Here is an 18,541-nt window from a genome sequence, read left to right on the forward strand (position 1 = left end):
CTATCCCGCACGCTCCCCGTCTGTTTGGGAATCTTCTGAGGTTTCTTTCACTTTTTTTTTTTTTTTTTTTCAAATTTTTGCTTGAGTCTTACTAAACTTTGCAGGTATCAAGTCAGTAACAAACATCGCCCGTCTGAGTTTTCATCACCAACACTTGAAAACAGTCAAGTTTCACCGAATTTTGTTTGGAAAATGTTTTTTACGGTGATCTTAAAGGACCATATTGGTGTTTTCACATGGTTTATCATTCATCTGTTTAACTTTATAGGTGCAATCATGCTTTATCTGTACAATATGTCAAAATATTCCTGATACATCTGTGTATTTGTGCTGTCTGATGGTGACATAAAAAGCAGTAAGCTGACTTTAAAACTAAGCTATTTTGGACCAGATTTACACGACAACATTTTCAAGTGAAAACTGAAGCCTTTCATTGCAGTTTGGGTGAGAGTGGCGGTCAGAGCCACTGAAAACAACTTTTTGAAGATGCTCTGACTCTGTCTCTGTGCGAACGCAGGAAAACCTTCCTTAGACGCTGCTACTGTGCACGCACCGTACCATGGCTGTAGTAAATCATTCCTCTGCACGTCTGAGAATACGGACAGTAACAACCATGCTTTCCTCCAGAGTGTCATGTTTTCAGTCCATATTCTCCTGGACTTTTACTCGCATTGTTGATATTTCTAATGGCTTCATTACAGAAACAAACAACAGCACCCATTAGTGGCCCCAAATGAGAACTACATCATTTTCAGCATTTCTGCCGTTTCCATCTAAACTGAAATAATTTTAATACATTACTGCGTAAAACAAAAAAAACTCTAAAGTGATGCTTTTTCATGAAATGTTGTCGTGTAAACTGGGCCTTTGCGTTTTTAACTAAGTACAATTAAACCGTAATTAGGACAAATTGAAATGATGAGCTAACCTGTACTCACACCCATCAGCATGACAGGCAACACAGCTGTAACCCTATTATCCTCCTGACTTCCTCTTTCAAAGTAAAAGCCCTTAACGAGTGAAAGTGCATAAAATGCTTTTTCATTGAATGTGCATTCGTCACACCTGACCCTGACCTCCAAGCTGATTTCCTATTGTTAGAGATAAATTAAGGTCATAATCTAGAAAAAGCACAGCCATTGTATGTGCTGAGTAGTGAAATAGATCATTATTTATTTATATTAAAGTCACTAAAAACTACCAGTATGGTCCAAAAAAATTCTATTGAGAAACTAAAACAAACCTTGTAATTTCTTTTTTTGTTTTTCTTAATTGTCATTCCTCTGAATAAAACAGAGATTCTTGACCATCTCCACATACCCACACACACACACACACACACACACACACACACACACACACACACACACACACACACACCCACCATCTTTTGGGTTTTTGGGCCCAGTTGTCATATCAAACCAGAAAATCACATGACTTATCTTTCTTTTTACAAAATGTTCTTACAAAAATAACTACAGGGTCTACAACTAAAACCAAACTTTCAGTTGAAGTGAGTGGTTTCTTTGGCGTAAGCAGAAGAAGGCGATTGCTGCACACTGAAGTCACTGTGCAAACCAAAGAAACTTTTTTTCAACTTTGCAGTTTTTTGTGTTTTGCACAAAATGAGCCCAGAAAAGAGCGTGTTCTCTTTTTCTAAATGTTATTCAGAACCTTTTAATCATGTGTGGATATGCATTTTCCTTTTTTTTTTTTTTTTTTTGGTTTTTGTGAAGGAGAACTGTCAGCATTATCCGAACAGATGGCGGCTCACGGTGTTATCCACATATTTGCCGTCTTTTCTTCTTTCACTGCCGTGTCAATAGGCACCAGTAGCACTACAATGTAACGGACGAAGTGTTCTGTTCCCAGACTGAAGCCCTTGTAGTTTCCTTTTGATGGTTTGAACCAAAAACATTTCTTTTTTGTATTGTTTATTGTTTCGGCCATACTGAAAGGGGGCTATGCTCCTGTGCCATGCCATTTTCACATGTACGTATGTAAACACTGTTTGAATGCTACAGTATAGTCCTTAGCTTTCCTTGTTTGTCACAAAGGAAACCAAAACAGAGTTTTTTCACAACTTTCAAAGCAAGACAAACAAGACTGGTATGTTTTTAATCTGCTATAACAGGCGCTTCACTGAGTCTAATCTTTTCTTCTTTCCAATATCTTGCACTTAACTTAACACACGTAGCAATACCTACAGGATGGGGAAATTATGTGATTCACCAGTATTTGTTTAAGTGGAATATGACATTTTATTTCTAGATATTGTTTGACTTTGTATAAAAATATATGCTGTACAGATACAAAAGTATATTATGACAAAAAAAAAGACTTTTAGAAAAAAATATTTATTTTTACTGTTTTGTAATTTAGACACAATACTGTAGCTCCTCTATTGCCAGACTTACTGGAAGTGCCTCTCAATAATGTATTACAAAGTAACTATACAATATATTGGGATTATTAGAACCTGTCACTAGCAGAGCAGTGTCGATGTTGTAATGTGAATATTGTTCAATAATAAAATTTACAAATGCTGCATGTGCCTGTTTTGTCTCTTATCTTAACTTTTCCTATCTTATATGCTAATGTTTATGTTTAAGGATTAATCCATGAACATTTTATCTCATGTAAAGTTATCCAATCAGATATTCAAAGAAGTGTTACATTTTTTTTGGTGTGATAAACTTAAATGCATCAGTACTCATTTAAACAGGTTTGTAGATGTCTGTGAGAATTCCACGCTGTAAAACTCTTGCTGAAGCCATTACCTGATTCAAATACTGTCAGTACTGTAACTGCTTTAAAGACATTTCAGGGGTGACAATGAAAACCCTTCAGGGGCTTCACAGACACAATCCAGCAGGACAGGTGATGCAGGAACACTGAAAATAGGTTTATTTTTTCATCTTCACCATCTTCTTTTGTAACACAACTCGGAGAACAATGCGGGGAACTTCAGATACACAGTCTGTACAGTAAAGGGCAAACAACGTCTGTGTTCTTCAGTCACAACATGATGTCAGTTTTTGTCATCAACTTTAATTGAATATACTCACAAATCAAACCAAGAACAATTCCACTAAGCCCCTCCAGCTTTTGTGTGAAAGCAACAGCTTTGATCACAAATCCAGACCACAGTTTAAAAGTATGGTGTTTGCATTGTAATGCAAAACCACTGTTAAGTAACAGATGATATTTCTGCCATCAGTTTATTTCTGGTGAAAGTACTCAGCTTCCTGCACATATTTCATTCTACTGGCTGCAGGGCCCTGACAGGTGTCCAGTCATTAATTCACACAGATAATCAAAAAGGCAAAAACACCTTACAGCAGTAGTTTTGCAGTGATTAACTTTTCTGTTCACCATTCCAACATCTCTTTCTATCTCTACTCTACTTGATTTCCAAAAACTTCAAATTCTGAATGGAATTGATCAATGGGTCTCTCAGTGTAATTGACAACAGTATTTCAACGAGGAGCAGAGGTGTTGGGGAACCTGGCTGCTGGCTATGTGGCCGACGCACTGGAAAAGTGGAAGGCCAAGTGCCTGGCACCCCTGTCCGCCGAAGATGTGGGAGACGCCCACATATGATGGATGCCAGACCATGCTTCTGGAATATGAAGACTGCAACCAGTAGCGTCGCCCATCATCTGGAGGCCCTGATCAGCAAGCTGCTCAAAGGAAAGATCAAACGCTGTGCTAAAGTCAGTCGCAAGATGGACAGTTTTGCCAGGAATGATTGTTGAACGAACTGAACTGTAAGATGGAATACATCTGAGAACGGGTTCATTTTTCCTCTGGCTAATGTTTGACAAACCCGATGAACCCTCAGTAGGAACATGAAATAGTTTTGTCTGCTATGCCAAAAAGAATGTAAAGATTAGATTCCTCCCCTCCCCTCTGCATTAGCCTCAAGGCTGCTGCTCAGGGTTCTGTTTTTTCCTCCGGAGGATTCAAGCACGGTGAAGATGCGTTCACCCTTCACCTTCTTCCATGGACACCGTGACCCTGAAGGCCAGATTGAGGCCCGTTTTTACACCCCCCCCCCCCCCCCCACACACACACACACACACACACACACACCTTTCCCTTTCCCCTCTAACCCAGTCATGTCACACACGCTGTTCGTCTCAGCTCAAAGCTGAATTTCCAATAAAGTTTCAATAAAGTTTCTTCAATCCTGAATGTTGTCTCACCGTGAGAACCCTCCCTGGTTCAAGTCTGGTTTTGGCTTTGGGGCCTTTCTGTGTGGAGTTTGCATGGTCTCATATGCATGCATTGGGTTTTCTCCCACAGTCCACAACACTGAATTAAAGGCCAACTACTGACCTCAGATGTATTTCTCCACCCTTCATTCAAAATTTCTGCATTTTGTAGCCCATCAGCTTATACATTATACATACAGTACAGACTTACAATATAAATTATAACATAAATCTGTCCTGCACTAGCAGGAGAAAGGACAGGGACCTGGGCGCACACTGTCATGCCTGAATCAACATCAACAATGCCAAATTGGACGAGCCGACACATATATGTTCGGGATGCTGACAGCTCACTGTGTATCGTTCAAAATGAGCAGTTGATTACATGACTCATGTTTTCCTCCATGTGTCTCTCAGCCTGCACAGTTAACCAGCGCTAGATTTGTCATGCATGTGTGAAATGGAAGGAATTGTTGCAGGTAGCTGCTCCTGACCTAAGTTGTTTCCCGATTATGTCTTCAGCCAGGTGATATCGAAAAAAATTCACAGAATAGCGTTAAAAAGTAACACGTAAAAGTCAACAAAGTCATTTATTTAACTAACATCATTTGTCTGACGTTGATTTTTTATTTTAAACCTTGAATGCTGGATAAGCACAAAGCCTTCTTACTGTATGTTCAGTCTGTCTTCTCAGAGCAGATGGATAAGGACCAACGGGGCGGGGGGGCAGTGTTGAGATCTGAAGCAAATGCCAGTGGTGTTTGAAGAGCAGCTGTGTGGCAAATCGGTGTGTTTAATGGCCTTACAGACCCCCGCTGACTGCATCGTTGCCTCCGGTCTTGGCTCCTTGTCAATATCAACATCAGTACACGCCTCCTGCCGTGGGATTCATAGTTATCGTTGACTTCCTTCTTCTTCCTTCTAAAATAAAAACCGATTTTATTGATGACAGGCCAACATGCCTCATGAATTGAAAGCCAGAAACCTCTATTCTATGTTGATGCTGTGAAGGGCATGTATTTGATAACCATGCATGATGCAACACAAATAATCCTTTAGCTATTTTAGACTATTTTTATGTCTTTCTTGCTTCTTCTCTCTTTATCGTTTGTTGGCCTTTTGAGTGACTGAGGCTCTAGAGCTAGGTTGCAGACCTAATCTGTCTGCTTTTCAAAGTGTCCTTGAGCAAGGTTCTGAAACTTAAACTGCTCCCAATGGATGGACTGTGGGTTTTCCATGGCAGCCACATCCATTAATAAGTAGAGAACAGTTAATAAGCATGTTTTTTGTTATGTGACTGTAGCTGTTCTACCTTATATGTGCGTGTGTCTCCTTTTTTTTTATTGTTCCTTTTTCACCAATAACAGAACGGCCAGCGGGAAATTCCCCCATACACATGAACAATCATCCTGTGTACATTAGGGAAACATAAATACAGACATTGGGATTAATCATTTGAAAACCTGCTTCTCTATCTTTACAACAACCCATTTCAGTTAATGTCCAGATATGACATGACATCTTCTCCTTCAAAAAGTAAATAAATGTTTTTTTTAAATGTAAGAAAAGTTTTTTTTTTATTAAATTGAAATCTTCAGGTTGGCTAAATGTCTTTTGTAGATACTGTAAACGCCACATCATTCAAATAAAGCTCCATTGAATTGAGGAGAAATTGGGGAGGAGGGTGAGAGAGAGAGAGAGAGAGAGAGAGAGAGAGAGAGAGAGAGAGAGAGAGAGAGAGAGAGAGAGAGAGAGAGAGAGAGAGAGAGAGAGAGAGAGAGAGAGAGAGAGAGAGAGAGAGAGAGCGAGCGCTGCGGACGATGCCACCCTCCTTCCCCTGGAAGCTTATTGCGCCGCTGCTTTCCGCTGCTCTCAGTCTGTCCGTCAGTCTGTCCGTCTGCAGAAAAGAGGCCGCCGGGACACTTCGGAAGCGCATCCACGCGCCCCTCGGCCGACATGTGTCACGCGACCGGCGTGTAACGTGCGCGGGTGAGCCGGAGAGTGAAAGCGCGCGGAGAGAGAGAGAGAGAGAGCCGGCTGGAAATGAGCGCCGGAGGTGCTCGTCGCTCTCACAGCTTTGACGGTCACAGTCTGCGCCTCTCCTCCCGCTCGCGTGCGCGCGTCCTCATGAGAAGTTTGACCGGAGCCGGCTGACAGGAGGCGACCCGCGCTTCCCATTGGCTCTTTATTCCCGAGCACCGCTCCGCAGGACAGCCAGGTGAGTCTCGGCCCTCTCCGCTCTTCGTCCGACACGCGCACAGCAGGAAACGCAAATCCGCGTCTCTCCCAGTTGTCTCCATCTGACCTTGTCACACTGTCCCAGTGGCTCATTTGAAGCTTAAATAAATCCCGTTTGGTAAATCCCAACACAGGTTTATATAGATAACTCTTCAAAAGTCTGACTGAAATTCAGTGATTCGATGACATTAAGACAGAACTTTATTGATCCCTTTGGAGGCAGGTTCCCTCATGTAAATAAACTGCAGCAGCATGACTGAGCAGTAGTAAAGAACAGGAACAGCACCCGCTCAGAGGCAAAGTGAAGAAGTGCACAACAAGGCTCGTAACAGCCCTTGAATGTGCTGCTCAGATTGTGCCGGATTTATGAGACAGATAAAGTCAGGTTGAGAGATTGCAAGATTGGAGGTCAGTTTAAAGAGTCTGGGTTCAGTTTGGAACGTCCATGTGTCTGGGTCTGGTTTGGAAAGTCTGCGTCTAGTGAAAAAAGATGTCAGGTTTATTTTGAAAAGCCTGACTTTAGTTCTCTTTTAAAAGAGTCAAAATGCAGATTGATGCTGTAATGGAGCGAGCTCTAATGTACTGTATGCTCCAGTGCTCAAGCACCCCCTGGGGGACAGGTGTTCAAAAAAAGTAACGTGAAATAAACATGTTTGAATGACAATATCCATTGAAATTGTTAATCATTATCACTGAGCATTTATCAAGTACACATAAAAAGCTCAGTTTCTTATCAAACTTTTAAATAAAAAAACAAAAGAACCTGCATCTGCCATCACTTTTACCGCCACCGAAGAACGAACCAGGCGAGCAGGAGAGCTACGTTTCCGTTGGTTATGATGCTGCAAGAAACAAAATACTGTGTGGCTTGTGTTCGGCTGCTGACTGAACGAGGGCTGCATTACCATGTTCAGGATGTGACATGGATTCTTATAAGGCTTTGGAAAAGAGTTTGCTTTTGCATTTGGGGTAAAATAATGGAGAGATTTTGATGCCATGAGAAGTGAAATGTTAATGGAGCTGCAGCTGATGCTGGAATTCATGTTACCACTGTTCTCTCTGCCGCCGAGCAAAAGCAAACAGCTGAGGCAAGATCTCCATTGATGAGTATTTTGTCTTCTGTACAATATTTGGCGTGTCAAGGACGACTCATTTGGGGTCATGGAGACCCGTCGTCAAACTTAAACAGATGCCTAATGTGCGTGCACAAGACATCCCAGAGCTACAGACCTGGCTGGATCGCACTGAACCGAAGCTGCTTTCTCATGATATCCTCAAAGAAATGACTGAACTGCTTCCACATGATGTTCTGCAAACACTTCTGCCATTGGGTTCTGGTCTCAATAAAGCATGCAGAGTTTTTCTCCATCATCACGGGAGAGACATCAGAGATCAACATCAAGGAGCAGGTGTCTGGATTTTACCGAACCACCGGGTCTGCAGGCAGGTGTTACAAGAACAGGAGCCTGGCGCGCTTTACGTCCGCTGTATGGGACATGTGATGAACTTGCAGGATGTCGACCTGAACATTCCCCAATGTCGGAACTTCATGTTACTCCTTCATGATCTGATCAAACTGCTCTGAAACTCACCAAAATGACTGGTTTGGTTCTCTCAGGGCCGTCCGTGCCCAGCGTGCTGGGCAGTGGAAGCTGCATCGCTACTGCCAATTGATCCAAATTATAGTGCGCTGGTGGATTTTGGTGATGAACCGTCTTCAGAGGATGAAGGTGACGCAGACAGCGAGGAAAATCAGTGTATTTTTGTTACTGAAGCTGACAATGAAGCGCCCAGCCGTGCACTGTAACACAGCCCGCTGCTCTCCAGCTCATTGAAATGCACCACGAGGACGGCAAGCACCTCCGTGAAGGTGGATTAGAAGATTTTTGGAAACCCACAACTGCATCTGCTGATTTCCACAGCATTGAGAGTCCAGCCCTGCACAGCTTCCAGTCACCTTTGACCCCGTACAGGCAGCAGCTTTATCAGGTGACGGACATTCAAACACAGACACAGGCTGACACTCCATCCTGATATGTTCGTTGACATTGAAACAGTGGATTTCCTCAGAGGAGAGCAGAGAAAACCTTCTGATAAATTAAGTAGTCGATTCATCAGGATCCTGTATCAAGTGTGATAAATTGCATGCTCGTTTTGATTAACTGTGAACGGAACCATAAATGGCATCACTTGCAAATGGGAGACTTCAAATAAGGGTTTTGTGTGCATTGAGTTCAACCTAAATGTGATACTATGGAGCTGATGTAGGACACTCTCAGACGTATCAGACCATGACAACTAATGAATCTGAATTTGGAAGAAAAAAAGGAGGGAAAAAAATCTGGGAAATGGTTTGTTATATGTCAGAGTAGCAGGAAAAAAAGAAAAGCAAAGCGTTTCAGAAATAATGTAAAATCTGTTTCCACACGTAGATGAGCAGAAAATCAAGATTGCATCTGTTTTTTTCTATGAAAACCTTTCTTGGATCTGGTTTCTAAACAGTTTAATAATCTGTGTCTTTTTAATGAAGCAAGATCAGACGTATAGTCTTAATCAGGCCTAAAGAATGTAGATGTAAACAGTAAAAAAATCCAACTCAAATTTTATTTAATGAATGTCTGTCTGAATATCATGAATTTTTAAGAATTGTGGTGTGATCTTCAAAAACAAAACAAAACAAAACAAAACAAAACAAACAAAAAAAATCCAAGAGGAGTTTTGGGTGGATTTTGAAATCTTGTTGTTAGTTTTAAAAAGTCCATCTGACATCCCGAGTGTTTCAATGTACTCTGGGTTTGATTTATTGAGAATTCTGGTCTGCTTAAGAAATAGTATTTCTTCTTAATTTATTTCCTGTACAAGATGTGAATGTGTGAACCATCCTCCCTTTATTGACCAATAGATCTGCAGAACCTGCACAGTATCCTGGCTCAGGAGCCACAGAGCAGGATGCGTGACATTTTTTCTTAAAATCAAAGTAAATCCATTTCATCAGTTATAACTAAGCACAAATTTTTCAATATTTTTTTCAATTGTCAGTACACCCACAGTCTGAAGTTAGATTTAAACCTTTCGATGTAGATTTTTGTAGAAAGAAGTTTATTGGGAGGAAATTAGTTTGTACATTTTATTTATGTTTGTTTGTCTGATAATGAGGATGCAATGGAATGTTCAATGTCCAATGATCAATACCATTTCTGCGTTGTAACAAAAGTTGTTTCTGGAATACAGATTCACTGTTCTTTTCAAACCCTTGCTCGTGCTGCAACAATAAAAGCCTTAATTTTGGCTTTCGGTTGTATCCGCTCCATTGTAAGCACCTGTTTGGCTCCATTTCTTCACCACATGCTCAGTCCTACTTTCCATTCCCAGTTCCTGCATTCACACTGCTGGAGGACTTCATGTGTGGAATTATTTGGTTCTGCTGGATATTTTTCCTGCTACATATGAAGGTGGCAAAGTGACATGGCTAGCTGGACCTGATTGTCTTTTTTTTCCCCCTTCAAGCAACATACCAAGAAGAAAATGAAGGTTGACACCCGACAGGGGAATAGAAAGGAAGACTGTGGAGCCATACAGTCAGGAGGAATGACGTACAGATCATTTAAGAAAGTGCGATAATTGCCATGTAATTCAATTTGATTTACATGTAGAAAAGAAAAGGAAAAAGCAATGAAGGTCAGTCACTGACATATGATGGACCTTCACAGTATAAAGATATCAACTAAGTCTTGGTTAATTTTAACTGACGAAAAATTTACTTAATCATTCATAAATATTATTGATTCCAATAATCCAGATTTTATTGGAATTACTCAGTTTTTTGTTTGCGCAGACAAAGCTCCTTAGAGGTGAGAATTCAATGTAGAGAAAAGGATGTTGTGTTTTAATTATTATTATTGGCCAAATGGCCAAACAAACATATTCACAAACCTTTTTAGTTGGATGTAAAGTATGATTTTAGAGTTAGTATCTGTAATTGCAGCACAAATGAACTAAGCTGCTAGTGGATGGACTGTGTCTTCTGCATGACAACTATTTGTAAAATTGACAAAAGGTGCCTGAGCTTCATTTCCACTGTCTTTCGAGGCGTACTGTTTGGTAGTGGTGTGCATAAAGCTGTTGCCGGACTAATTCCCAGAAAGTAGGTCAGACCTGTTGCATTAACCCTGCTCCTTCGGTCTGTTTCGGACAGAAAAATCATTCAGGGGGAAAAAGAATCCGGTGGCTCTCTCAGTGACGAGGGCGACGTTGTTGTGTTAGTGTTCTGTTTCTGCACAGAAATCTGGATCTCCTGGAGCAATTCCAGTGCCTGAGGAGTGAGGACAGGGCAGAAGCTGGATGGGGAGAGCAATACAGTTTGGAGAGGTTCGAAGATCAGACTGTGAAAGAAAGAATTTAAAAAAAAAATGGCTGCTCTAGAAGTGAGAAAGAAGGGCAACATTGGGTGACATGATAGAGATTTTGGATCATGCAACTTTTTTCTGTTGCGGCCTGATTGCTTTCTATAAAATATCTTTTTTCCTGCTTTCCTCCATCTTTGTCAGCCTGTAGCTGTCTTCAGAATCCATTATAATCTGAAAAAAGAAAAAAAAAACATTGAGAAGCTCTTTAGATGTGGTGCTTTATATTACTCTTCTCTGCCTACAAGTGTGTTTGTCTCATTATTTTTAATACGATGTTGAGAATTTGTCTTGGGGGAATTTCTAATAATTTGAAGTCCAGAGGTTAATGTGGTTGTTACGCTTTGTCCTCAAACACTGGCTTTTCTAAAATGTTCCATTCAACCAGATGTTTAACAGTAAAAATACAGAGAATTGATGGACGATATATTGGCGTTGATAGGTCTGATAAGTAAACCTGCTATTAACAGGCGATATTTACTTGTGTCTGGTCAACGTTGTGTGTGTGAGTTAGCTTTAAGTGGGAAAATGTGAGTTGAGATGACTTGTTTTGGTTTGCACTTTGCAAAAAAAACAAAAAAATATATGAGCGTTTTTTTATGGTTGCTTCCTCGAAACTTTTTCAGTGTTTGGACCTTTGTGTAGGAGCCAATTTATCATTTATTTCGTTGACCACCAGGGGGAGCACTATGGGGAAAGTATATTAGGAGCACACAGGTGATTAGGGACAGGTGTGCACAGGGGGACAGCGAACAGTCTTTCACCCTGTCCGAGCGGCGTGTGGGATCTTGTTTGTCTGATGGAAATTGTATGGGTGAGCTTTCCGGCTCCAGCTTGATGCGAACAGTAGTGGATTGTGTGGGCACCAAAGGAAATAAGTGGGTCGCAGCATCCAAACGCAGAAAGAGCGTGAATTTGATTGATTGACTTGCTGTGGGGACACGCGTCCTACACGATTCTCCCTCCACACCCTCAGGGGCGCAAAGTGTAGCAGCCCTATAGGGAAAGGGCTCTACACCTTGCATTAACATTAAAACTCAAGTTGGAATATTTCCACTGGCTACAGTGTCGGTTATGAATAAGTCTGATTAGTGAGAATGTCGTCTGAACATTTTTCGATATATCTCATTCGGCCTGTGTGACAGATTTGAGTTGAAATTTAAAATTTAAGTTACTAAACTTTCTCAATGTATTTTCATTTGTGATTTCCGATTAAAAACTTTACAGATTAAACGGTGCTTTCGTTGTGGTACTTGATACAACTTTCAAAGTTAGCCTGGAACTAAGACCATTCATTATTTAATGGCATTTGTTTTGTAATTTGTATTTGAGGGTTTGGAAAATAAAGACATTGTTCGCTTTTTCACATACAGTGTTTACATGTTTTTCAGCATACAAAATCCTCATGGAAGCTTATTTTTGTACAAGTTTTGATATTGGTGAATATTGGCTCTTGGCCAATACTGCAGTATTACTATTGGATATTGGTATTGATCAAAATTGGGGATCGTCTCCAAAGCCCTGATCTTGAGGCTGAATAAAGATGGATGGATCGACAGCTTTAAGCTTTAAATATATGAGCCAGAAAGAGCTTTTGGAATGGTGGCTTTCTGCTGCTCTGGTTGGGGTTAGGGGATGAAAAGACGGAAAGGATAGAGAGACAGAGAGCAACAAGCAAACAAACATAAATCAACTCGCTGCAGACAGATGGCAAGTGACACTTTCTCTGTCATGTGCCAATTTATTTATGTTGTACATACGTCTGTGTTGGAACTCATGAATTTATTCAACACTTGAGCCAAAAATAGATGCATAAAATGTAGTAGAAGATGAAGAATTACACTAGAAGACCAGCTGAGTCCAATTAAACAGCATCCCTACAGTTCTGCGGCTTTTCTGGGTCTCAGTGGTGAATCACACAAAAAGCACCCTGCTCCGGTATTCCTCCTCTACCAGCTCCATCAGTCGATGTTCTAGAACACGTAAGTCTCAGTACATAAATTAAGACTCGCATCAAACAGCTCTCCTTTCAGCAAACACGACATGACCGATCAATGAGCGGATAAGAGACAACAGAGTGTGGACACAGAGGTGTGGCGCAGAATAGTTATCATGAAATGAGGTTTGTTTCGCTGGATCGACCTCCACTTTCTGAAACCCCTCCTGCGTTGACGGCCCAGCATTAACTCAGGTTTACCTCATGAATCTCACTCAAGTGGTTTTAGTGCAGGAGGCTTAGAGATTTGAGATTACGGTTCAACCACACATTCACAGCCTGGGTTTATGCTCCACTTTATTTGGTCACATGGTGTCAGTTACTCCCCGAACAATACAGCAAGACGTGTAGGCTGATTTGTTGGAATGTGGATTAAAATAGTTAGCCAGAAACTAAGAAACCCTGTGTTCAGAAAAAGTGCGCACGTCACTTCCGACTGTAAAATGTTGACTTTTGAAGTTGTGAACCGAGTATTGCAATGTGAAAATGTGAAACCTGAGCCCGGCGGGTTCCTGCTGTGCTCGTATGTCGGTCTCTGCCGGCCACTCTAAACATGTTTCTGTTTGTGTGCTGAGGATGAGAAGTGGGTCACATGCTTGAATTATCCATTTGCAGGGCTGCATGCCTCAGCGCCAAGAAATTGCATTACGTGGGAGACTTCCGTTAAAGAGACACAAAGACGTTTCTGGAGGATGGAGGAGAGACTGGAACGAGGACGCGTGCAGGAGAACGGACACAGCGATGGCACGGCCAGATACGCCCGCTCCGCTCCCTGCACCAGTCTGAGGGTACACACAAACCAACACGTCTTTATGGCCACGAAGCTTCAACTCACTATTCGTGTGTGTGTGTGTGTGTGTGTGTGTGTGTGTGTGTGTGTGTGTGTGTGTGTGTGTGTGTGTGTTGCTGAGTCACATGCTTTCTGAGGATGCTGGATTTCACACTTTTCATTGTGCATAAAGGGAGCAGTGCCAATTAAACATTATGACACCAACAGGTCAGCTTCTGGAAGGACTGTGTGTGTGTGTGTGTGTGTGTGTGTGTGTGTGTGTGTGTGTGTGTGTGTGTGTTGTGTGTGTGTGTGTGTGTGTGTGTGTGTGAGCGTTTTTGTATTTCTATCCTTGTCGGGGCCAAATGTCCCCACAAGGATAGCAAAACGTGGAACGACGTGCCTTGTGGGGACCTTTTTCCGGTCCTAAGCAGGAGAAACAGTGTTTTCTTGTGCGTGCGTGTGTGTGTGCGCGCTTGTTCAAGAAATTCTGTAAATTCTCATGAAGTGTGGGAGTAAATCATGCCTCTTCTCTCGCCTATTTCACATACTGTCGCGGTATACACAGGTTTTACTTCTTCACATAAATCTCCTGTTGCTTTATGTGAAACTGATCGATTATCAGATCAATAAAGCAGTATATAAGAGGCAGTAAACAAACCCGTTAAACACAAAAATCCTCATACCACAATGAAACAAACACTTTCAAAGAGAGATATACATATGTCCATCAGAGTGAAAAACAAAAACAAGTGTAGTTTAAAACTAACATGTATTTTATTAAATCTATGTATAAACATAATGAAGACTAAACTGGATTATAATAAACAACAGTAATTGCACTAGGTTAAGACGAATACATTTAACTGGCAGGCCTCTGATGATCCTTTTTAATTCTCCATGAATCTCACCAGTTCATAAGAAAGACAGACGTTTTGAGGTGGAATTTATTAGCGAGTACAACATCAACCTGAATGTGCGCAGCTTAGCCTGAGGTGCTGCATGTGATCCCATCGAGTCCATGACGTAACTTTTACTGTCAACACATGAAGATCAACACCTTGCTTTTCTCTGACTGTAATCACTGAGAGGGAAATAGATGTGATCCTCACCTGCAGTAAAAATCATTCTGCAGGTGTGGGAGAGGGGGGCAGAGCCCTATTGAAAGGCTCATTCCTGCAAATATATTATCAGCAAATCACAAAACCGCTGCCCAGAGCAGTTCATAAAAGGTAAAGATGAACATAACAAAGCCTCACAATGTAGAAGAAAAGGAATTCGGGTAACTTTAGTACCACAAACAAACAAAATATCACATGAAAACATGGGGAAGCTGCACAAAATAGCACAACTTACTGTGATTACTTTTAGGATTATGCATCTGAATAGACACAAAGGGATCCATAACTGAAAACAAGTGACACATTTGAGAGTAGTTGTGGACCTTTATGCATCAAATTGGTACAAATGCAAGACATCCCTGATGGTAAGACGGCCTCGCTTTCCCCAGGCTCACATGTGGAAGATTACCATTTCAACTGTCGAGAACAAAACAAAACAAAGAAATTAGCAGCTGTTGTAAACATTTTCAAATGCTGGTATTGGGACTCAGACACATGCAGTACACACTTAACAGCTTTGCCAAATTTCTCAGTTGTTTCCTGGTTACTGTCTCCAGTGTCCTCTGCCTTGCACATAACCTCACACCTCACAGAACTTGGCGTAACACAGAGAGCAGAATATAGCATTAACCCATTTTTTTTTTTTTCATCTCAGTATTTTGCAGCGCCTGGTGGACGCACTGAGTTTTCCAAGTGAGTTATCAATAGTGCAAACTGCACTGACATACATATCTCACATGGAGAGCTTCTCATACATCTGTAGTGATTGTTGTAAATGGCCAGAAAAACGCAAATCTCCTGTCAAGCCGATCCTTTCTGAATTTTGTCGACGGTCCATGCTGCTGGTGAAGGTGTGATCGGTGGGTTTCTTTCTTGAAACAACTTTCTGTTCCTCAGCACCAAAGTAGTGTTGTTTAATTGACCATGTTCATTTCTTCATGACCACAATGTGCACAACCTCTCTTATGCTGCTGGAATGTCTCAATGAGTTGATTGTTTCTCAAGTGGCCTTCAGTCATCGGATCCCAATCGAGAAGAGCAACTAGAGCACAAACGTGCAGCCGACAGATCGGCTGGTTTCTCTAATTTCAACATGAAGTAATATTTCTAGAGACCTTTCCTTCACCCAGTTGACTGAAAGTAATGTTGAGCTTTCTTTGTTTGACAAGGAGACGACCACCTCTGAACAACCAGATTAGACCATTAGAGGGTCTCATCAAAAGATGAACCAGACTTTGTAAAATAATTTTAAAAATCAAATGAATGAGAAAGCGTAAGGATTTAATAAACTTTATTCAGGATCAGAGTGTGATAGTCTGACGACCGAGTTCAAAGCCTGAATGACAACCACTTGTAGTCCTAATGTGCAGTTTCAGTCAACTATTGTTGTAGATTTGGTGTTCGGGTATGAAATTCTCTCTGAGCAGGCAGTGTAAACTGGTGTTTATGCTTCCTTTGTCTTCTTTTGTACAGATAAATTTAGTCTAAAAACGTGAAAACAACGTGATAAGCTTTGCCTCACTAAGGTTGCAGATATCATTCAGAAGATAAATGCATTCCTCATGGATGCACTAATCTAAATGTCATCTAAAGTTTATTTTCTCTGCTGTTAAAACACAAAAGCTCTCAAGTCAAACACCCTCAGGCAGTTGGTAAAAGAGCCTGATTTTTTTGTGACCCCCTGGTGCATTAGACAAATGGATTATCGAGATTTCACCCTAAAAAGAAAATGTTGTAAATCTCACATTTTTAGAATCGTACCACCCAAAAAAATTCTCCAAAAGTATGTCTCCTCTCAGCAAGATGAAAGTTTCCAAAGGCTGAAATGAGATCAGACACTCTTGTTGCTTTTTCCTCACATGAAAGTGGGGTGAGACAATGGTGTTCAAGCAGCTTATCATAATACAGCCTGCAGCTGCAGGACTGAATTATTTCTTCTCAGAATTGTTCGGTTCCTCGACCGACTGGGTGGGACATGGCACGGCCCGCTTCCACTAATCCAGTTCTCTGTTATTCTCTGCTTTGGTTAATTCCATCAATAACTTTTTTTTTTCTTTAATGCCACATTGTTCCTAACTTTTCTTAATTTCTTTCTTATTTCTTGCATCAGTTTCAGAGCTCTTCACACACCGTCTTCTAGTGGTGTGTGTCATTTACACTCAGTCTTTCAGTGTATTCAGACCGTTCTCATTAACAAATGAAAACTGTGTGTGTTAGTCTAAGCGTATTAGAGCAAACGGGTTGAATTATCACACAGTCTTACATGTGAATTTCTTTTTAGGGATCTTTAATCACAATGAGGCCACTGATTATTCAGCATTTGGTAAAGCACCATTTAAAGGAGGGAAAGACAAAGTCACAATACATGCTATTGTTGTAAAAATCCCAAAACAAACAGCACACTATTCAGCATGAAAAGTAATCCATGGCATTACTTTTCCTAAAACTGTAAAGATTACTTGCTTCGTGAGGAGTCGCTGATACGTACAGTGACATCTGTGTAGTACTGTGTCGTGCAAATAATAGCCTTTCTTGTTTGTTCATCTGCTGCATCTATGTTACAGTTTTTCTTGGAAATGTCTGAAGGAAAATTCATTCATGGTTAGAGGTTTGCAGAGTGTGGGAGGATGACCCCCTCAACAATGCCTGAACTGAATCTGCACTGCAGCCCCCCCCCAACTCTCTAGCTGCACATGCTGCTTCACACAATTGTGATTTTTGATTGAATGCCAGACTTTCCAATGTTTTTCACATGAAAATATACCATTGTCAAATGCAGTTGGGATCCATAGGAAATGAAAATGTTTTTTTTTTTTTTTTTTAATTTAAAAACATCCTGTAAGCTGCGGTTCCTCCTTGTGGGGTTTTGGGTTAAATATTCAGATGGTTTCAGAAGGTTTCAATTCCAGTTGTGGCTGTAATAGGGCCAGTAGGGCTGCACCAATACCGATACCAGTATTGGGTGTCAGGTCTGATACTGGAAAAAGTTTTCTGACAAAGTAGCGAGTACCGCTTGAGCATGAGAGATGTCCGCGGTTTGGAGGTTCTTTATTTTTAACGAGAATGACAAACGTGAAGCTGACTGCAAACTAGGCTCTCTCAACACACGTATCAAGAGGAGGGGCGAAAGGTAGCTGTGGGAACCGTGTGTGTGTGTGTGTGTGTGTGTGTGTGCGTGTGTGGTACCACTGGAATGCAAAGAAGCTGAAGGGCTCCCATGTAATTATCGTTCTCCAGAGATGATCCTCTGCAACCGATGGGAGTAGCATAACATGGTGTCAGGAGTGGGATCTTAATCACCAGCGACATTTGGACGGGCACAGTTCGCCGGATGTTGCTCATTAGTTCATCTCCTCAGCATGTAGCTCTGAGCCATGCTACATGCTAAAGGGTTCTGGCGTTCACATGCCAGCAGTGCTGCATGCTAAACGTGATGACTGTTGGGCTGCTGGAGGTGTCAATGCAGTCTTCGAGCATCGTTGGGTATGGAGTTGAGCTTAATTTCATTTCATAATACTCAAATCTTTATTCATTATCAGCAAGGAACTCAAGGTTAGTACTTGTACTTGTACAGGTGCTTGTTTTCAACGCATTCCCACCTCAAAGTTTGTTTTATCATTTTGATTTGTGTCCATCATGCCTACTTCAGTTAGGAACTGAATTCAGTTGGGAAAAAAAACACATTTTATTAAAGTAATTATTGCTCTTAAGGCCTCTTTAACCTGGCACGCCTCAAAGCAAAGACCAAGGTGTGGAACATTCTCATCAGGGAGTTGCTCTATGCTGACGATGCTGGT

General features: G+C 41.2%; 1 protein-coding gene across 1 annotated transcript in view; it reads left to right on the forward strand.

The window, feature by feature from the left end:
- The first annotated feature begins 6,323 nt into the window (after positions 1-6,323).
- Positions 6,324-18,541, forward strand: part of LOC115400633 (solute carrier organic anion transporter family member 1C1-like) — a 38,537-nt gene continuing 26,319 nt past the window's right edge. Inside the window, exons 1-2 of the mRNA XM_030108635.1 lie at positions 6,324-6,435; positions 13,470-13,642. Of these exons, the coding sequence (XP_029964495.1) occupies positions 13,547-13,642 (96 nt within the window). The 5' untranslated portion in view covers positions 6,324-6,435; positions 13,470-13,546. The remainder of the gene's footprint in view (positions 6,436-13,469; positions 13,643-18,541) is intronic.

Source organism: Salarias fasciatus, chromosome 14 (genome assembly GCF_902148845.1).
Source record: "Salarias fasciatus chromosome 14, fSalaFa1.1, whole genome shotgun sequence".
NCBI lineage: Eukaryota > Metazoa > Chordata > Actinopteri > Blenniiformes > Blenniidae > Salarias > Salarias fasciatus.